General features: G+C 51.8%; 1 protein-coding gene across 4 annotated transcripts in view; it reads right to left on the minus strand.

The window, feature by feature from the left end:
• LOC147108466 (uncharacterized) overlaps positions 1-20,147 on the minus strand; it is an 84,743-nt gene extending 64,596 nt beyond the window's left edge. The window contains exon 1 of one of the 4 annotated variants that reach the window (XM_086005104.1): positions 19,550-20,147. In XM_086005104.1, the coding sequence (XP_085861230.1) occupies positions 19,550-19,792 (243 nt within the window). In that variant the 5' untranslated portion in view covers positions 19,793-20,147. Of the gene's footprint in view, positions 1-16,242; positions 16,316-18,882; positions 19,018-19,119 lie in introns of those variants that run through there. The other 3 variants (XM_086005105.1, XM_086005106.1, XM_086005107.1) reach the window with 3 other exon arrangements.
• Positions 20,148-23,205: the final 3,058 nt, after the last annotated feature.

Below are 23,205 nucleotides of genomic sequence, written 5' to 3' on the forward strand. Positions count from 1 at the left end.
CACAGTAAGTCACACTGACATTGACGTGACTTAAACTGTGAGTCAAACTGGCACTGCCTTGATTTACAGCGAGTCACACTGTCACTGCCCTGATTTACAGTGTGTCACACTGCCCTCATTTATAGTTAGTCACACTGGCACTGCCCTGATTTACAGTGAGTAACACTGGCACTGCTCTGATTTATACTGAGTCACACTGGCACTGCCCTGATTTACAGTGAGGTGCACTGGCACTGCCCTGATTTACAGGGAGTCATATTACATAAGAACATAAGAACATAAGAACATAAGAAATAGGAGCAGGAGTAGGCCAATCGGCCCCTCGAGCCTGCTCCACCATTCAATAAGATGATGGCTGATCTGATCCTAACCTCAAATCTTCTATCACTCTGCATCCACCCGAACCCATGTGATCTCCCGGGAGAGGCGAAAAACCAGATAAAGACCCAATGGCCAATTTGGGAGAAAAAAATCTGGGAAATTCCTCTCCGACCCATCTAGGCGATCGAAATTCTTCCAGGAGATCACTCTGTCCCTATATTTTCTACAGTACTTACCTTCTGTAAAGGCGATCTCCACCCCAGCCAGGAACAGGAATAAAACCATCTCCTGAAATCTAACAGAATTAGAACAGAGTAGGAGCAGAACAAGGCTACACAGCCCCTGGGCCCACTCCACTACCCACAGGGCCATGACCATTCCGAACCCAGACTCATGTCCAATTTCCTGCCCGCTCCCCATAACCCTTTATTCCCTTTACTTCTAGGAAACTATCTATTTCTGTTTTAAATTTATTTAATGATGTAGCTTCCACAGCTTTCTGGGGCAGCAAATTCCACAAACCTACCACCCTCTGAGTGAAGAAGTTTCTCCTCATCTCAGTTTTGAATGAGCAGCCCCTTATTTTAAGATTATGCCCCCTAGTTCTAGTTTCACCCATCATTGGGAACATCCTCCCTGCATCCACCCAATCCAACCCCTTCACAATCTTATATGTTTCAATAAGATCGCCTCTCATTCTTCTGAACTCCAATGAGTAGAGTCCCAATCTACTCAACCTCTCCTCATATGACCACCCCCTCATCCCCGGGATTAACCGAGTGAACCTTCTTTGTACTGACTCGAGAGCAAGTATGTCTTTTCTTAAGTATGGACACCAAAACTGTATGCAGTATTCCAGGTGCGGCCTCACCAATACCTTGTACAACTGCAGCAATACCTCCCTGTTTTTATATTCCAACCCCCTAGCAATAAAAGCCAACATTCCATTGGCCTTCTTAATCACTTGCTGCACCTGCATACTAACTTTTTGAGTTTCGTGCACCAGGACCCCCAGATCCCTTTGTACTACAGTACTTTCCAGTTTCTTGCCATTAAGATAATAACTTGCTCTATGATTTTTCCTGCCAAAGTGCATAACCTCACACTTTCCAGTATTGTATTCCATCTGCCAAATCTCTGCCCACTTACTTAGCCTGTCTATGTCCCTTTGCAGGTTTTTTCTGTCCTCCTCACTCACTACTTTCCCTCCCATCTTTGTATCATCTGCAAACTTTGATATGTTACACTCGGTCCCCTCCTCCAAATCGTTAATATAGATTGTAAAGAGTTGGGGACCCAGCACTGACCCCTGCGGAACACCACTAGTTACTGGTTGCCAATCTGAGAACGAACCATTTATCCCAACTCTCTGCTTTCTGTTAGAGAGCCAATCCTCCACCCACGCCAGAATATTACCCCCAATCCCGTGATTTTTTATCTTGAGCAATAATCTTTTGTGTGGCACCTTGTCAAATGCCTTTTGGAAGTCTAAATACACTACGTCCACTGGTTCCCCTTTATCCACCCTGTATGTTACTTCCTCAAAAAACTCAAGCAAATTTGTTAAACATGACTTCCCCTTCATGAAACCATGCTGAGTTTGCCCTATTAAATTATGTTTATCCAAATGTCCCGTTACTGTCTCCTTAATAATGGACTCTAACATTTTACCAACCACAGATGTTAGGCTAACAGGTCTATAGTTTCCAGCCTTCTGCCTACTACCTTTTTTAAATATTGGTGTTACATTAGCAGTTTTCCAATCTGCCGGGACCTTTGCTGAGTCCAGTGAGTTTTGGAAAATTATTACCAATGCATCCACAATCCCTACCGCTACTTCCCTCAAGACCCTGGGATGCAAGCCATCAGGTCCAGGGGATTTATCCGCCTTGAGTCCCATTATTTTACCAAGTACCAAGTACCACTTCCTTAGTGATTTTAATCGTATTTAGTTCCTCCCCCCCACACTGGCACTGCCCTGATTTACAGTTAATCACACTGGCACTGCCCTGATTTACAGTGAGTCACACTGGCATTGCACTGATTTACAGTGAGCCACACTGCTGTCATTTATAGTGAGTCACACTTGCACTTCCTTGATTTACCCTAATTCACAGTGAGTCACATCGGCACTGCACTGATTTACAGCGAGTCACACCGGCACTGCCCTGATTTACAGTGAGTGACACTGTCACTGCCCTGATTTACAGTGAGTCACACAGGCACTGCTCTGATTTACATTGAGTCACACTGGCGCTGCCCTGATTTACAGTGAGTCACACTGCCCTGGTTTACAGTGATTCACACTGTCCTGATTTACAGTGGGTCACACTGGCACTGCCATGAATTACAGTGTGTCATACTGGCATTGCCCTGATTTACAGTGAGCCACACCAGCACTGCCCTGATTTACAGCAGTCACACTGGCACTGCCCTGATTTACAGTTTGTCACTCCGGCACTGCTGTGATTTACAGCAAATCACACTGCCATTGCCTTGATTTACAGTGCGTCACACTTGCAATGCCCTGACTTACAGTGAGGCACACAGGCAGTGCCCTGATTCATAGTGTGTCCCACTGGCACTGCCCTGATTTACAGTGAATCACACTGGCACTGCCCTGATTTACAGTTAATCACACTGGCACTGCCCTGATTTACAGTGAGTCACACTGGCATTGCACTGATTTACAGTGAGCCACACTGCCGTCATTTATAGTGAGTCACACTTGCACTTCCTTGATTTACAGTGTGTTGGACTGGCACTGCACTGATTTACACTGAGTCACTCTGGCACTGCCCTGATTTACACTGAGTCACACTGGCACTGCGCTGATTTAAAGTAAGTCACACTGACATTGCCGTGACTTAAACTGTGAGTCACACTGGCACTGCCCTGATTTACAGTGATTCACACTGGCACTGCCCTGATTTACAGTGTGTCACACTGCCCTCATTTATAGTGAGTCACACTGGCACTGCCCTGATTTACAGTGAGTAACACTGGCAATGCTCTGATTTATAGTGAGTCACAATGGCACTACCCTGATATACAGTGAGTCACACCGGCACTGCCCTGATTTTGCAGTGAGTCACACTGCCCTGATTTACAATGAGTCACACTGGCACTGCACTTATTTACAGTGAGTGACACTGGCACTGCCCTGATTTACAGTAAGTCACACTGGCACTGCTGTGTCTTACAGTGAGTCACATTGACACTGCCCTGGTTTGCATTGAGTCACACTGGCACTGCACTGATTTACAGTGAGTCACACCAGCAATGCCCTGATTTACAGTGAGTCACACCAGCACTGCACTGATTTACAGTGAGTGACACTGGCACTGCCCTGATATACAGTGTGTCATACTGGCACTGCTGTGCCTTACAGTGAGTCACACTGGCACTGCCCTAATTTAGATTGCATCACACTGGCACAAAACTGATTTACAGTGAGTCACACTACTCTGATTTATTTTGAGTCCCACTGACACTGCACTGATTTACAGTGGGTCACACTGGCACTGCCATGATTTACAGTGATCACACTTCCCTCATTTATAGTGAGTCACACTGTCACTGCCCTGATTTACAGTGAGTCACACAGGCACTTCTCTGATTTACAGTGAGTCGCACTGATTTGGATAAATGGCAGATGCACTATAATGTGGACAAGTGCGAAGTTATCCACCTTGGGTGCAGGAACGGGAGGGCAAATTATTATTTAAATGGCAATAGATTGGGGGAGGGGGAAGTACAGAGAGACCTGGGTGTTCTTGTACACCAGTCACTGAAGGCGAGCATGCAGGTGCAACAGGCGGTCAAGAAGGCAAACGGTATGCTGGCCTTCATAGCAAAAGGGTTAGAATACAGGAACAGGGATACCTTGCTGCAGCTGTACAGGGCACTGGTGAGACCACACCTCGAGTACTGTGTACAGTTTTGGTCGCCTCATCTGAGGAAGGATGTTCTTGCCATGGAGGGGGTGCAGCGGCGATTCACCAGGCTGATACCAGGAATGGCGGGAATGACCTATGAGGAGAGACTATGTAGTTTAGGGATGTACACACTGGAGTTTAGAAGATTGAGAGGGGACCTCATAGAAGTGTATAAAATTCTGACAGGTCTAGACAGACTGGATGCAGAAGGAATGTTTCCCTTGGTGGGTGAGAACAGAACTAGAGGACATAATTTAAGGATAAGGGCTAAACCATTTAGGACAGAGATGAGGGGGAATTTCTTCACTCAGAGAGTGGTGAACCTGTGGAACTCATTGCCACAGAGGGCAGTGTACGCCAGCTCATTAAATATATTTAAGAGGGAATTAGATATATTTCTACGGGCAAAAGGGGTTAAGGGTTACGGAGAGAAGGCGGGGACGGGATACTGAATTAAAGGATCAGCCATGATCTCATCGAATGGCGGAGCAGGCACGAAGGGCCGAATGGCCTACTCCTGCTCCTATCTTCTATGTATCTATGCACTGGCACTGCCCTGATTTAAAGTGAGTCACACAGCCCTGGTTTAGAGTGAGTCACATTGCCGTGATTTACAGTGAGTCACACTGGCACTGCCGTGAATTACAGTATGTCACACCGGCACTGCCCTGATTTATAGTGAGTCACACTGGCACTGCCCTGATATTCAGTGAGCCGCACTGCCCTGATTTATACTGAGTCACACCATCATTGCCCTGCTTTGCAGTGAGTCACAATGGCACTGCCCTGATTTATAGTGAGTCACACTGGCACTTCCTTGATTTACAGTGTGTTGGACCGACACTGCACTGATTTACAGTGAGTCACACTGGCATTGCCCTGATTTACCGTGAGTCACACTGGCACACCCCTGATTTACAGTGAGTCACACTTGCACTGCCCTGATTTATAGTGATTCACATTGGCACTGCCCTGATTTACAGTGATTCACACTACCCTGATTGACAGTGAGTCACACTGCCCTCATGAATACTGTGTCACACTTTCACTGCCCTGCTTTACAGTGAGTCACTCTGCCCTGATTTACAGTGACTCACACTGGCACTGCCCTGATTTACAGTGAGACTCACTGCCCTCATTAATAGCGGGTCACACTGGCACTGCCCTGATTTATAGTGAGTCACACTGGCACTGTCCTGATTTACAGTGAGGTGCACTGGCACTGCTGTGATTTACAATGAGTCACACTCGCACTGCCCTGATTTACAGGGAGTAACATTGCCCTAATTCACAGTGAGTCACACCGGCACTGCCGTGATTGACAGCGAGTCACACCGGCACTGCCGTGATTTGCTGTGAGTCACACCAGCACTGCCCTGATTTACAGTGAGTCACATTGCCCTGATTGATGGTGAGTCCCACTGACACGGCCCTGATTTACAGTGAGTCGCACTGCCCTGATTTACAATGAGTCCCAATTGCACTGCCCTGATTTATAGTGATACACACTGCCCTGATTTATAGGGAGTCACTCTGGCACTGCTCTGATTTATAGTGAGTCACAATGGCACTACCCTGATATACAGTGAGTCACACCGGCACTGCCCTGGTTTACAGTGAGTCACACTGCCCTGGTTTACAGTGAGTCACACTGCCCTGATTTAAAATGAGTCACGCTGGCACTGCACTTATTTACAGTGAGTGACACTGGCACTGCCCTGATTTACAGTAAGTCACACTGGCACTGCTGTGTCTTACAGTGAGTCACACCGGCAATGCCCTGATTTACAGTGAGTCACACCAGCACTGCACTGATTTACAGTGAGTGACACTGGCACTGCCCTGATATACAGTGTGTCACACTGGCACTGCTGTGTCTTACAGTGAGTCACACTGGCACTGCCCTGATTTAGATTGCATCGCACTGGCACTGCCCTGATTTACAGTGATTCACACTACCCTGATTTACAGTGAGTCACACTGCCCTCATTAGTACTGTGTCACACTGGCAATGTCCTGCTTTACAGTGAGTCACTCTGCCCTGATTTACAGTGATTCACACTGGCACTGCCCTGATTTACAGTGAGACTCACTGCCCTCATTAATAGCGGATCACACTGGCACTGCCCTGATTGACAGTGAGTCACACTGGCACTGCTCTGATTTACAATGCGTCACACTGGCACTACCGTGATTTACAGCGAGACACACCGGCACTGCCGTGATTTACAGTGAGTCACACCAGCACAGCCCTGATTTACAGTGACTCACATTGCCATCATTTATAGTGAGTCACACTGGCAGTGCCCTGATTTACAGTGAGTACAGAGGCACTGCTCTGATTTACACTGAGTCGCACTGGCACTGCCCTGATTTACAGTGAGTCACACTGGTACTGCCCTGATTTACAGTGAGTCACAATGCCCTGATTTACACTGAGTCACACTGGAACTGCCCTGATTTACGGTGAGTCACACTGGCATGGCCCTGACTTACAGTGAGCCACACTGCCCTGATTTATATTGAGTCACACTGGCATTGCCCTGATTTACAGTGAGTCACACTGGCACTGCCCTGATTTACAGTGAGTCACCCTGGCACTGCCCTGATTTACATTGAGTCACACTGGCACTGCCCTGATTTACAGTGAGTCACACTGACACTGCCCTGATTTACAGTGAGTCACACTGGCACTGCACTGATTTACAGTAAGTCACACTGACATTGCCGTGACTTAAACTGTGAGTCACTCTGGCACTGCCCTGATTGACAGTGAGTCACACTGACACTGCCCTGATTTACAGTGAGTCATAATGACACTGCACTGATTTACAGTAAGTCACACTGACATTGCCGTGACTTAAACTGTGAGTCACACTAGCACTGCCCTGATTTACAGTGAGGTGCACTGGCACTGCCCTGATTTACAGTGAGTCACACTGCCCTCATTTATAGTGAGTCACACTGGCACTGCCCTGATTTACGGTGAGGCGCACTGGCACTGCTCTGATTTACAATGAGTCACACTGGCACTGCCCTGATTTACAGGGAGTCACATTGCTCTAATTCGCAGTGAGTCACACCGGCACTGCCGTGATTTCAGCGAGTCACACCGGCACTGCCGTGATTTGCAGCGAGTCACTCCAGCACAGCCCTGATTTACAGTGAGTCACATTGCCCTGATTGATGGTGAGTCCCAGTGACACAGCTCTGATTTACAGTGAGTCGCACTGTCCTGATTTACAATGAGTCCCAATTGCACTGCACTGATTTATAGTGATTCACACTGCCCTGATTTATAGTGAGTCACTCTGGCACTGGCCTGAGCTACAGTGAGTCACACTGGCATTGCTCTGATTTACAGCGAGTCACACCGGCACTGCCCTGATTTACAGTGAGTGACACTGGCACTGCCCTGATTTACAGTGAGTCACACTGACATTGCCATGACTTAAACTGTGAGTCACACTGGCACTGCCCTGATTTACAGTGAGGTGCACTGGCACTGCCCTGATTTACAGTGAGTTACACTGCCCTCATTTATAATGAGTCACACTGGCACTGCCCTGATTTACACTGTGGTGCACTGGCACTGCCCTGATTTACAGTGAGTCACAGTGCCCTGATTTTCACTGAGTCACACTGTAACTGCCCTGATTTACGGTGAGTCACACTGGCATGGCCCTGACTTACAGTGAGCCACCCTGCCCTGAATTATATTGAGTCACACTGGCATTGCCCTGATTTACAGTGAGTCACACTGGCACTGCCCTGATTTACAGTGAGTCACACTGGCACTGCCCTGATTTACATTGAGTCACACTGGCACTGCCCTGATTTACAGTGAGTCACACTGACACTGCCCTGATTTACAGTGAGTCACACTGGCACTCCGCTGATTTACACTTAGGCCTAGAAATTCAGTGGGCCTTGCGCCCACTTAGCGCCTAAAGAGGTCTTTTGCGCCGGCGGGGTGGTAGCGCTGAAATTGAGTGCAGCGGTATTGGCGGCGGTAGCCGTTAGCGCTGCGCCGGGACCGATGACGTCATCGGTGTGCGCGGTGGCCCGCAACGCCCCGAAACCGCGCCGATCCCCATATTTATTTGCGCCCGCCTCCTCCGAAGCGGGCGCAAACAGCGAACAGAAAACGGGGCCGTCCTGCTGCCATAGTGGGGCGCTTTAAAGCTGAAGGTGCGGCCGGCCGCTTTTTCGGCGGCCGCCTGCCCGCACCTCCTTCCCTGGCCTCCTCCACCCCCCCCCCGCGGCATTGCCGGCTGGTTTCCGTGGAGCCCGGCACTTCTCCGTTGTGCCGGGCTCTTTTGCCGGCACTCGTGATCGGGGCTCCGGCCGTTGCAGGCACCTCCCCCTTAAGAGAAGGGGGAGGCCTGCAGTACCGCAGCCTGCCGCACCGCATCGGGTGGTGCTGCAGCAACTAGCGCGCCGATATTTAGTTGCAGCGCCCCAAACGGAGGCGGGCACACCCTGGTATAGCGCCCGCTTCCGAATTGGGGCGCAGAAGACGAATATACGGCGTGCGCTAATGCCTCCCCGCCCAGCGCTAACTTTTGGGTGCGAGCAACCTGCCCGCGCCCAAGTGAATTTCTAGGCCTTAGTCACACTGACATTGCCGTGACTAAAACTGTGAGTCACACTGGCACTGCCCTGATTTACAGTGTGTCACACTGCGCTGAGTTACAGTAAGTCACACTGACATTGCCGTGTCTTAAACTGTGAGTCACACTGGCACTGCCCTGATTTACAGTGAGGTGCACTGGCACTGCCCTGATTTACAGTGAGTCACACTGCCCTCATTTATAGTGAGTCACACTGGCACTGCCCTGATTTACAGTGAGGTGCACTGGCACTGCTCTGAGTTACAATGCGTCACACTGGCACTGCCCTGATTTACAGGGAGTCACATTGCTCTAATTCGCAGTGAGTCACACCGGCACTGCTGTGATTTACAGCAAATCACTCCGGCACTGCCGTGATTTGCAGTGAGTCACTCCAGCACTGCCCTGATTTACAGTGAGTCCCATTGCCCTGATTGATGGTGAGTCCCAGTGACACTGCCCTGATTTACAGTGAGTCACACTGCCCTGATTTACAATGAGTCCAAATTGCACTGCACTGATTTATAGTGATTCACACTGCCCTGATTTATAGTGAGTCACACTGGCACTGCCCTGAGTTACAGTGAGTCACACTGGCACTGCTCTGGTTTATAGTGAGTCACACTGGCACTACCCTGATATACAGTGAGTCACACCGGCACAGCCCTGATTTACAACGAGTCACACTGGCACTGCTGTGTCTTACAGTGATTCACTCTGGCACTGCCCAGATTTACAGTGATCACACTTCCCTCATTTATAGTGAGTCACACTGGCACTACCCTGATTTACAGTGAGTCACACTGGCACTGCACTAATTTACAGTGTGTCACACTGGCACTGCCCTGATTTACAGTGAGTCACACTGCCCTCATTTATAGTGAGTCACACTGGCACTGCCCTGATTTACAGTGTGTCACACTGGCACTGCCCTGATTTACAGTGAGTCACACTGCCCTCATTTATACTGAGTCACACTGGCACTGCCCTGATTTACAGTGAGTAACACTGGCACTGCCCTGATTTACAGTGAGTCACACTGCCCTCATTTATAGTGAGTCGCACTGGCACTGCCCTGATTTACAGTGAGTAACACTGGCATTGCTCTGATTTATAGTGAGTCACACTGGCACTGCACTGATTGACAGTGAGTCACACTGCCCTGGTTTACAGTGAGTCACACTGCCCTGATTTACAATGAGTCACACTGGCACTGCAGTTATTTACAGTGAGTGACACTGGCACTGCCCTGATTTACGGTAAGTCACACTGGCACTGCTGTGTCTTACAATGAGTCACATTGACACTGCCCTGGTTTGCATTGAGTCACACCGTCACTGCCCTGATTTACAGTGAGTCACACTGCCCTGATTTACTCTGAGTAACACTGGCACTGCTGTGATTTACAATGAGTCACACTGCCCTGATTTACTGTGAGTCATACTGCCCTGACTTACAGTATGTCACACTGGCACTGCCTTGATTTACAGTGAGTCACTCTGGCACAGCCCTGAGTCATAGTGAGTCACACAGGCACTGCCCTGAATTACACTGACTCACACTGCCCTGATTTACAGTGAGTCGCACTGGTACCGCCCTGATTTTTGGTGAGTCACACGGGAACTGCCTTCATTTACAGTGAGTCACACTGGCACTGCCCTGATTTACAATGTGTCACACTGACCTGTTTTACAGTGAATCACACTGGCACTGCCCTGACTTACAGTGAGTTAGCCAGGCACTGCCCTGATTGACAGTGAGGCAGTCTGGCACTGCCCTGACTTACAGAAAGTCACACTGCCCTGATTTATACTGAGTAACACTGGCACTGCGTTCATTTACAGTGAGTTACAACGGAACTGCCCTGATTCACAGTGAGTCCCAGCAGCGCTACCCTGATATACAGTGAGTCACACTGCCCTGATTTATTGAGTCACACTGGCACTGCCCTGATTTACTGTGTGTCACACTAGCACTGCCCTGATTTACAGCGAGTCATGCTGGCACTGCCCTGATTTAGTGAGTCACACTGGCACTGCCCTGATTTACAATGAGTCACACTGGCACTGCCCTGATGTATAGCGAGTCACACTGGCACTGTCTTCATTTACAGTGAGCCACACTGGCACTGCCCTGATTTACAATGAGTCACACTGACCTGATTCAAAGTGAGTCACACGGGCACTGCCCTGACGTACAGCGAGTTAGCCAGACGCTGCCCTGATTTACAGTGAGTCAGACTGGAACTCCCCTGATTTCGACTGAGACAAAATAGCGCTGCAAACATTTGCAGTGAGTCACACTGCCACTGCCCTGAGTTACAGTGAGTCACAGCAGCACAGTCCCGATTTACAGTGAGTCGCACTTGCACTGGCCTGAATTAGAATGAGTCCCACTGCCCTGATTTACAGTGAGTCACAGTGGCACTGCCCTGATTTATAGTGAGTCACACTGGCACTGCCTGAATTTACAGTGAGTCACTTTGGCACTGCCCTGATTTACAGTGAGCCACAGCGGCACTGTCCTGATTTACAATGAGTCCCACTGGCACTGCCCTGCTTTACAGTGAGTCACACTGGCACTGCCCTGATTTACAGTGAGTCATACTGTCACTGCCTTCATTAACAGTGAGTAACAACAGCACTGTCCTGATTTACAGTGAGTCACAGCGGCACTGCCCTGATTTACAATGAGTCCCACCAGCACTGCCCTGATTTACAGTGAGTCCCACTGACACTGCCCTGATTTACAGTGAGTCAGACTGGTAATACCCTGATTTACAATGAGTCACACTGGCACTGCCTTCATTTACAGTGAGTCACACCAGCACTGCCCTGATTCACAGTGAGTCCCAGCGCTGCTGCCCTGATTTACAGTGAGTCACATTGTCCTGATTTACTGTTAGTCACACTGGCACTGCCCTGATTTACAGTGAGTCATACTGTCACTGCCTTCATTAACAGTGAGTAACAACAGCACTGTCCTGATTTACAGTGAGTCACAGCGGCACTGCCCTGATTTACAATGAGTCCCACCAGCACTGCCCTGATTTACAGTGAGTCCCACTGACACTGCCCTGATTTACAGTGAGTCAGACTGGTAATACCCTGATTTACAATGAGTCACACTGGCACTGCCTTTATCTACAATGAGTCACACTGGCACTGTCCTGATTTACAATGAGTCTCACTGGCACTGCCCTGATTTACAGTGAGTCATACTGGTACTACCCTGATTTACAGTGAGTCACACTGGTACTACCCTGATTTATAGTGAGTCACACTGGAACTGCCTTTATCTACAATGAGTCACACTGGCACTGTCCTGATTTACAATGAGTCCCACTGGCACTGCCTGATTTACAGTGAGTCACACTGCCCTGCTTTACAATGAGTCTCACTGGCACTGCCCTGATTTACATTGAGTCATACTGTCACTGCCTTCATTAACAGTGAGTCACATCAGCACTGTCCTGATTCACAATGAGTCACAGCGTCACTGCCCTGATTTACAATGAGTCCCACCAGCACTGCCCTGATTTACAGTGAGTCCCACTGGCACGGCCCTGATTTTACAGTGAGTCACACTGGTACTACCCTGATTTACAGTGAGTCACACTGGAACTGCCATCATCTAAAATGAGTCACACTGGCACTGTCCTGATTTACAGTAAGTCACACTGCCGTGCTTTATACTGTGTCACACTGGCACTGCCTTCATTTACAGTGAGTCACACCGGCACTGCCCTGATTCACAGTGAGTCCCTGCGGCACTGCCCTGATTTACAGTGAGTCACACTGTCCTGAATTATTGTAAGGCACACTGACACTGCCCTGATTCATAGTGATTCACACCGGCACTGCCATGAATTACATTGACTCACATTGCCCTGCTTTACAGCGCCCTGATTTACAGTGAGTCACACGGGAATTGCATTCATTTACAGTGAGTCACACTGGCACTGCCCTGATTTACAATGAGTCACACAGACCTGACTTACAGTGTGTCATGCTGGCATCGCCTTGAATTACAGTTTGTCAAACTGGCACTGCCCTGATTCACAGTGAGTCCCACCGTCACTGCCCTGATTTACTGTGAGTCACATTGGCACTGTTGTGATTTACAGTGAGTCACACTGCCCTGATTTAATTTGAGTCACACTGGCACTACTGTGATTTACAGTGAGTCACATTGGCACTGCCCTGATTTACAGTGAGTCACTCTGGCACTGCCCTGATTTACAGTGAGCCACAGTGGCACTGTCCTGATTTACAATGAGTCCCACTGGCACTGCCCTGATTTACAGTGAGTCACACTGGTAATACCCTGATTTATAGTGAGTCACACTGGAACTGCCATTTACAGTGAGTCACACTGGCACTGGCCTGAATTACAATGTGTCCCACTGGCACTGCCCAATTTACAGTAAGTCACAATGCCCTACTTTATACTGAGTCACACTGGCACTGCCTTCATTTAGCGTGAGTCACACCGGCACTGCCCTGATTCAGTGAATCCCAGCGGCGCTGCCCTGATTTACAGTGAGTCACACTGTCCTGAATTACTGCGAGTCACACTGGCACTGCCCTGATTTGCAGGGTTGCCGTGATTTACAGCAAGTCACGGTGGCACTGCCATGATTTACAGTGTGTCACAATGGCACTGCCCTGATTTACAGTAAGGCACACTGACAGTGCCCTGATTCATAGTGAATCACATTGGCACTGCCCTGAATTACATTGACTCACACTGCCATGATTTACAGTGAGTCACATTGGCACTGCCCTGGTTTACAGTGAGTCACACTGGCATTGCCCTGATTTATAGTGAGTCACACTGGCACTGCCTTCATTATCCGTGAGTCACATTGGCATTGCCCTGATTTACAATGAGTCACACTGACCTGATTTGCAGTGTGTCACTCTGGCATGGCCTTGATTTACAGTGTGTCGAAAAGGCACTGCCCTGATTTACAATGAGTCACACTGGCACTGCTTTAATTAAGCGTGAGTCACATTGGCACTGGCCTGATTTACAGTGAGTCACACCGGCACTGCCCTGATTTACAACGAATCACTCTGGCACTGCCCTGATTTACAGTGATCCACAGCGGCACTGTCATGATTTAAAATGAGACCCACTTACACTGCCCTGATTTACAGTGTGTCCCACTGACACTGCCCTGGTTTACAGTGAGTCACACTGGTAATACCCTGATTTATAGTGAGTCACAATGGAACTGCCATCATTTACAGTGAGACGCACTGGCACGGTCCTGATTTACAATGAGTCCCACTGGCACTGCCCGATTTACAGTAAGTCACACTGCCCTGCTTTATACTGAGTCACACTGGCACTGCGTTCATTTACAATGAGTTACACCGGAACTGCCCTGATTCACAGTGCGTCCCAGCAGCGCTGCCCTGATTTACAGTGAGTCACACTGCCCTGATTTACTGAGTCACACTGGCACTGCCCTGATGTACATTGTGTCACACTGGCACTGCCCTGAATTACACTGACTCACAGTGCCCTGATTCAGAGAGTCACACTGGCACTGCCCTGAATTAAAGTGAGTCACACTGGCACTGCCCTGATTCATAGTGAGTCACACTGGCACTGCTTTCATTTACAGTGAGTCACAGTGGCACTGTCCTAATTTACCATGAGTCCCACTGGCACTGGCCTGATTTACAAAGACTCACACTGACCTGATTCACAGGGAGTCACACTGGCACTGCCCTGAATTACAGTTAGTTAGCCGGCCACTGCCTTGATTTACAGTGAGTCAGACTGGCACAGCCCTGATTTAGACTGAGACACACTGGCACTGCTATCATATACAGTGAGTCACACTGCCACTACCCTGATTTACAGTGAGTCCCAGTGGCACTGTCCTGATCTACAGTGAGTCCCACTGGCACTGGCCTGATTTACAGTGAGTCCCACTGCCCTCATTTTAGTGAGTCACACTGGCACTGCCCTGATTTACAGTGAGTCGCACTGGCACTGCCCTGATTTACAGTGAGTCCCACTGGCACTGCCCTGATTTACAGTGAGTCACACTGCCCTGCTTTACAGTGAGTCACTTTGGCACTGCCCTGATTTACAGTGAGTCATACTGTCACTGCCTTCATTAACAGTGAGTCACAACAGCACTGTCCTGATTTACAATGAGTCACAGCGGCACTGGCTTCATTTACAGTGAGTTGCACTAGCACTGGCCTGACTTACAGTGAGTCCCACTGCCCTGATTTACAGTGAGTCACACTGGCACTTCCTGAATTTACAGTGAGTCACTCTAGCACTGCCCTGATTTACAGTGAGCCACAGCGGCACTGTACTGATTTACAATGAGTCCCACTGGCACTACCCTGATTTACAGTGAGTCCCACTGGCACTGCCCTGATTTACAGTGATTCACACTGCCCTGCTTTACAGTGAGTCACACTGGCACTGCCTGAATTTACAGTGAGTCACTCTGGCACCGCCCTGATTTACAGTGAGCCACAGCAGCACTGTCCTGATTTACAATGAGTCCCACTGGCGGTGCCCTGATTTACAGTGAGTCCCACTGGCACTGCCCTGATTTACAGTGAGTCCCACTGGCACTGCCCTGATTTACAGTGATTCACACTGCCCTGCTAAAGAGTGAGTCACACTGGCACTGCCCTGATTTACAGTGAGTCATACTGTCACTGCCTTCATTAACAGTGAGTCACATCAGCACTGTCCTGATTTACAATGAGTCGCAGCGGCACGCCCCTGATTTACAATGAGTCCCACCAGCACTGCCCTGATTTACAGTGAGTCCCACTGGCACTGCCCTGATTTACAGTGAGTCACACTGGTACTACCCTGATTTACAATGAGTCACAGCGGCACTGCCCTGATTTACAGTGAGTCCCACTGGCACTGCCCTGATTTACAGTGAGTCCCACTGGTAATACCCTGATTTATTGAGAGTCATAGGGCTCGATTTTGCTAGGGCCGGGGAGGCGGGATTGGAGGCGTGTGGGGGATAAAAATCGCAAAACTGGCGTGCGGGCCCAAACCCGCCTCCATCCCGCCTCCACGCAATTTTCCTAAATTCGTGTCTGCTGGTCCCGACTCCAATGCACAAGGCCGTTTGCCGACCCCAACTCGGTTCCCCAAGCGGGAAAGCAGCACCCGAAGCCCCGGTAAGGCGGCCGAATCCATTCCCATCGGACTTCCGTCCCCAATGTGAATGCCAAGTATTCAGTTACTGAGTTGCCTCCTTGAAACTTCAGTTATCGAGTTGTCCCTTTGGTTATCCAGTTGCCACATTGAAATTTCAGTTACTGAGTTGCCTCCTTGGTTATTCATTTGTCCCTCTGGCGTTTGGTTACCCAGTTGTCAGTTTTCAAATTTCAGTTACTGAGTTGACTTTGTCTTTCTCACTCTGTGTATCTCTCTCTTCTCTCTGTCTCTCTGAGTGTATGTGAGTGTCTGTGTGTTCCACTGCCGCTCGGCCGAACCGGGTCCAAAGGCCCGCCTCGTTACACACGAAAACCCCGGGCTCGCTTCCGAGCAACGGGCACCCGGCTTCCCGGTGTCGGACCGACTCCGTTCCAGTACCGTTGGATGCCCCTTGCCCCTGGCTTGCTCTGGCAGCCGGCGCGTGCAGGCTGCCCCTCACCCCGCCCTCTCAGTGGTCGGAAAGTGGTCTCCAGCCAACGGCTGTATCTCGGCCGGGGAAAGGGGCAGCTACACAAGCCCGGTACTGGTCTGTGCGGCCCCGCCACCCCGTTCAGCTGCCGTTGTCCCCGACCGGATCGGACTTTCCTTCCCGAAGTTATCCCCGATAAGCTGCCGCTGACCGACGGCCCGGCAGTCGGTACGAGACGGCGACACTTTCCCGAACTCCCCCGGGGCCAGCCTGGCAATATAGTGTGCGCCAGCGCCGGGGCTTTCCAACGAGCCTTCCCGGACCGAAATCGGACACGGGAGTCGGGAGCGAAAGGCGTTCGACTGGTGCTGGGCAACCGGGACCAAATGCCCGCCTTGTTACACACACGAAAACCCCGGGCTCGACTCGGAGCGACATGCACCCAGCTTCCCGGTTTCGGACCGACTCCGCTCCAGTACCGTTGGATGCCCCTTGCCCCTGGCTTGCTCTGGCAGCCGGCGCGTGCAGGCCGAGCCCCGCCCCGGCCTCTCAGAGGTCAGAAAGCGGTCTCCAGCCAACGGCTGTACCTCGGCCGGGAAAAGTGGCAGCTACACAAGCCCGGTACTGCTCTGTGCGGCCTCGCTACCCCGTTCAGCTGCCGTTGACCCCGACCGGATCGGACTTTCCTTCCCGAAGTTAACCCCGATAAGCTGCCGCTGACCGACGGCATGGCAGCCGGTACAGGCCGGCGACACTTTCCCGAACTTGTCGGGATCCAGTCCGATAATATAGTGTGCGCCAGCGCCGGGGCTTTCCAACGAGCCCTCCCTGACCGAAATCGGACACGGGAGTCCGGAGCGAAAGGCGTTCGACTGCCGGCCGGCCAAACCCAGGCAATCTCCCGCCGTTGCGGACCCGCTCCCGGACAACCGGGTCCAAATGCCCGCCTTGTTACACGCACGAAAACCCCGGGCTCGATTCGGAGCGTTGGGCACCCGACTTCCCGGTGTCGGACCGACTCCGTTCCGGTACCCCTGGATGCCCCTTGTCCCTGGCTTGCTCGGACAGCCGGCGCGTCAAGGTGGGTCCCCGCGGCACCGGCTCAGCAGTCGGAAAGCGGTCTCCAGCCAACGGCTGTACCTCGGCCGGGCCAAGAGGCAGCTACACAAGCCCGCTACTGGTCTGTGCGGCCCCGCCACCCCGTTCAGTGGCAGTTGACCCCGACCGGATCGGACTTTCTCTCCCGAAGGTATCCCCGATAAGCTGCCGCTGACCGACGGCACGGCAGCCGGTACGGGACGGCAACACTTTACCGAACTTGCCGGGATCCAGTCCGATAATATAGTGTGCGCCAGCGCCGGGGCTTTCCAACGAGCCCTCCCTGACCGAAATCGGACACGGGAGTCCGGAGCGAAAGGCGTTCGACTGCCGGCCGGCCAAACCCAGGCAATCTCCCGCCGTTGCGGACCCGCTCCCGGACAACCGGGTCCAAATGCCCGCCTAGTTACACGCACGAAAACCCCGGGCTTGATTCGGAGCGACGGGCACCCGGCTTCCTGATGTCGGACCGACTCCGCTCCGCTACCGTTGGATGCCCCTTGCCCCTGGCTTGCTCGGACAGCCGGCGCGTCAAGGTGGGTCCCCGCGGCACCGGCTCAGCAGTCGGAAAGCGGTCTCCAGCTAACGGCTGTACCTCGGCCGGGGTAAGGGGCAGCTACACAAGCGCGGTACTGGCAGCTATCTTTTGCCCTGCCAGTACACTTTACACCTAATCCCAGCCTATTACCATCTCGTCTAGCTTCTAATCTCTTTTACTTCTTTTGGTTCTTTTATTCTTTTGTCCGATCGCAGCCCTGCCTTCGATCTAGTTCCTTTTCTCTCCAGTTTTGAAGAAGGGTCAAACCCGAAACGTCAACTGAAATTTCTCTCCACGGATGTTGCCTGACCTGCTGAGTTTTTCCAGCATTTTCTGTTGTTATTTCGGATTTCCAACGTCTGCAGTATTTTGCTATCGTACTGGTCTGAGCGGCCCCGCCACCCCGTTCAGTGGCAGTTGACCCGGACCGGATCGGACTTTCTCTCCCGAAGTTATCCCCGATAAGCTGCCGCTGACCGGTGGCCTGTTACCCGCTGCCGGACTGCGACACTTTGCCCAACTCGCCAGGGACCAGTCCGGCAATATAGTCTGCGCCAGTGCCGGGGCTTTCCAACGAGCCGTCCCCCACCCTAATCGGACACGGGAGTCGGGAACGGAGCGCCCGCCACCGGCCTTTCTAAACAGCCCAGCCCCCAGCAATTCCCAGAAGCAACGCCGGAACAAAACGCCTTGGCCAGCCTGGCAATTCATACACTGCAAATAGCACAGATTAACACCACTCACACCAAATCGGCCCATCAACTTCGCTTCCGAGAACGGACAATCGGCTTGCAAATACTGCACCACTCACACAACATCGGACCATCAACTTCGCTTCCCACAACCCACACTCGCCTTGACAATACTGCACCACACACACAAAATCCGACCAGCAACTTCGCTTCCCACAACCCACACTCCTATCTTCCACAGAAAAAACCCCACCTCCATCAGCCACATCGACAAAAAATTAAAAACTACACCGAAATAACACCCTCCAACTCGGCTACGGTCGGCCATGCACCCCCTTAGCGAGTATTAAGCCCGAAAACACTAATTGTAGCAACCGCAGCCGCAAGTTGAAGTGGCAACTGATTAACCAAATTGTTTTTGGGCAGCAACTCAGTAACCAAAAACTTTGGCAGCAACTCATTAACCAATTTTATGTGGCAACTCGGTGGTTAATGATTTCTCTGCCGCTACACTTCCACCTCACGTCGTAGACAAGCAGCCTCCTTGCCTGCCCAGCGCGAGTGAATGAGCCCCGGCTGGCTGCTGCACGCTTGGCTGCATGTGAGAGTGGCAACTGATTAACCAGAGGGCCATGTGTTAGTGTGGCGGAGGTGAGACAAATGATCAACCAAAAGTAGTTTTGGTAGTAGGGAGAGAGGAGCGGTAACGGGAATAATACCAAAAGTCGAACACCCGGCCAAGGAGACGACCCAGGTACCACCCCTGCCTTAGTCGAAAATAACCCGACCATGCGAAAAGTCCTCGAACTGCAACTGGCCAGGAGGCAGAAAAGGCTTGGCGCAAGGAACGTGCTAGATCCGAAGAAGGACACGGTGTGTTCCCGTCGAGAGGAGGTGGCAGAGACCTCGGGCAAGGAGCTCCACGGTCCACCTCCACTCTCTCCCCCCCCCCCGGAGAGCATCCTCCCCGTGAGGAGCGACCCGGGGGTAGAGGGCGTTGCACTTGGTACCGACAAACGTTTGTCTCGAGGGCTGACTTTCAATAGATCGCACCGAGATAGCTGCTCTGCTACGTACGAAACCCTGAGCCAGAATCAGGTCGTCTACGAATAATTTAGCACCAGGTCCCCCACGAACATGCTATCCGTAAACAGGAGAGAGGCGGCACCCATCCGTCCGCACTCCAGCCCAGAAACGAGCGGCACTAAACACCGACCGGAGTCGGCTATCCCAGGCCAACCAGTGATCCGCGGCGCTAGGGTATCGTTACGTTTAGGCGGGATTCTGACTTAGAGGCTGTGGTAAACCACTTTTATCGTTCACTATCGTTACACTATGGTTATCACTGTTATATCGTTACACTATGGTTATCACTGTTTACACTGTTGTATCACTACACGAGGTCGCCTCTTGTCACGCTGTTATACCTGGGCTGACCACTGCTGACTCCGCCCATGGCTCCACCTACTTGCCCAGGTATAAAGGTGGTCGACTGGCTGGTATTCCTCCTTGTTGGATCCGATCACCCACGAGGGTGGGCTCTGTTATTTAGCCAATAAAAACCTATAGTTACTGTCTTAACTCGTCGCTTTTCATTGGATGAATTGATAGGTATATCAATTTTATTGGCTAAATTTTGAAATGTCTTTAACGGAGCAGCCAAACGACCAGTCAGACGCCCAGCTACAACAGCCACAGCAGCCGGCCTGGCTGCGAGCCCTCCGACCGCCGTACCTGGATCTAAACCCACAGGCAGCAAACTCAGCCCTCGACTTCAAACACTGGCTGAGCTGTTTCGAATCCTACCTTGGAGAATCCGGCGTGCCTCAGAGATCCAAACTAAGAGTTCTGACCGCCCAAGTGAGCCCTAAAGTATTTGCACTCATCCAGGACCTTACTACATACGAGGCCGCCCTCAACCTGCTGAAAGAGCAGTACCGGAGCCCGGTAAATTCTATGTATGCCAGACATCTCTAAGATCCCACCCGCAACAGCCAGGAGAGTCTGTAGATGAATTTTTACGGGCGCTACAAACACTCGGCAGGGACTGTGACTTTAAAGCTGTAACGGCTGCAGAAAATACTGAAGAGAATATCCGCGATGCCTTCATGAAAGGCCTTCGGTCCGACTACTCACGGCAAAGACTGCTCGAATCAAAGGACCTCGACCTGAACACAGCTGCAGCCCTCGCTCGCTCTCTGGAAGTGGCCCATCGGGACCTCGAGGCGTATTCCAGGTACTGTGCTGCGCGACCCTGAGACTCGGGCCCGACCCCGACCGCAATACCCCTCGCACCGCCGCCTCTGGGACCTACCTCAGCGTCGGCATCCCGGACCCGATCGGGACCGCCACCCCTGGTACCGGCTGCGACATTGGGCCGCCGGCTGCTTTTTCTGTGGCCAGGCGAAACACCCGAGGGCGCGCTGCCCTGCAAGAAACGCGACCTGCTCCGACTGCCACAAGAAAGGCCACTTCGCGAAGGCCTGCAGGGGGAAAGCCACAGACGCCAGCAGTGCCTCATGCGAGTTGTGGGGGCGGCCATCTTTCATCAAGGCCACAGATGCCAGTATCCCCTCGTGTGAGTCGTGGGGGTGGCCATCTTTGATCAAGGCCACCGACACCGGCAGTGCCTCATGTGAGTTGTGGGGGCGGCCATCTTCTCCGCCATTTTATGCAATGTCGTGGGCACCACCATTTTGTTCACCACACTCGACCGCCACCTTGTCTCCAGACCCGACCGCAGCCTCACCCGCAGACTACAGCAGCTCGCTCAGCCATACACTAGCCTCCGTCACACTGGACCAAGCTCGCCCGCATCACCTGTCCAAGTCCATGATGGATATCAAACTAAACGGCCACGCCACGACCTGCCTGTTCGACAGCGGAAGCACGGAGAGTTTCATCCATCCAGACACGGTGAGCCATTACTCCCTCACAGTCCAGCCAACGCGCAACCGGATCTCGATGGCGTCGAGGTCCCATTCAACAGACATCAGCGGATACTGTGTTGTGACCCTGTCGGTTAGGGGCACGGAGTATAAAAATTTTAAACTTCTCGTCCTGCCCCAACTCTGCGCTGCCGTCCTACTAGGGCTGGATTTCCAATCCCACCTTCAAAGTGTCACTTTGGCATATGGTGGACCCCTCCCCCCACTCACAGTCGACAATCAACAGCCTTTAAACCGCCCACCGTGTACCACCTGCGGCCTATCCACCCCCAGGGTTCCGCCCCCCTCCCTGTTCGCCAACCTCACCCGCGACTGTAAACCCGTCGCTACCAAGAGCAGGCGGTACAGTGCCGGGGACAGAGCTTTTATTAGCTCTGAGGTGCAGCGTCTCCTGAAAGAGGGCATCATCGAGAGGAGCAACAGCCCCTGGCGTGCCCAGGTCGTAGTCGTTAAGACCGGCGATAAAAACCGCCTAGTCATCGACTACAGCCAAACCATAAACCGGTACACCCAGCTGGACGCATACCCACTTCCCCGCATATCTGATATGGTCAATCAGATTGCACAGTACCGAATATTCTCTACCATCGACCTTAAGTCGGCCTACCACCAACTCCCTACCAGCCCTGAGGACCGCCAGTATACTGCCTTCGAGGCGAATGGCCGCCTCTACCACTTCCTTAGGGTTCCCTTCGGCGTCACCAACGGGTTTTCGGTCTTCCAAAGGGAGATGGACCGGATGGTTGACCAGAACGGGCTGCAAGCCACGTTCCCCTATCTAGATAACGTCACCATCTGCGGCCGCGACCGGCAGGACCATGATGCTAATCTGGAGAGATTCCTCCGTACGGCCCAACGGCTGAACCTCACCTACAATAAGGAGAAATGTGTGCTTAACACCTCGCGCCTTGCCATCCTCGGCTGCGTAGTAGAGAACGGAGTCATTGGCCCCGACCCCGACCCCGAAAGAATGCGCCCCCTCATGGAGCTTCCCCTCCCCCACTGTCCAAAGGCGCTGAAGAGGACCCTGGGGCTCTTCGCCTACTATGCCCAATGGGTGCCGAATTATGCGGACAAAGCCAGACCCCTCATGAAGTCCGCCTCCTTCCCCCTGACGGCAGAAGCGTGCGCAGCCTTCTCCCTCATTAAGGGAGACATTGCTAAGGCCACAATGCACGCGGTGGATGAGTCTATCCCTTTCCAGGTGGAGAGCGATGCATCCGACTTCGCCCTAGCCGCAACCCTTAACCAGGAGGGGAGACCGGTGGCCTTCTTCTCAAGGACCCTCCAGGGCCCTGAGATCCGACACTCCTCGGTCGAGAAGGAGGCCCAGGCGATCGTGGAGGCTGTACGATGCTGGAGGCATTACCTGGCAGGCAAACTATTTACCCTCCTCACCGACCAGCGTTCGGTCGCTTTTATGTTTA

This window comes from Somniosus microcephalus, chromosome 13, assembly GCF_052327205.1.
Source record: "Somniosus microcephalus isolate GS21.2 chromosome 13, FLI_Smic_1.0, whole genome shotgun sequence".
NCBI classification, from domain to species: Eukaryota; Metazoa; Chordata; class Chondrichthyes; order Squaliformes; family Somniosidae; genus Somniosus; species Somniosus microcephalus.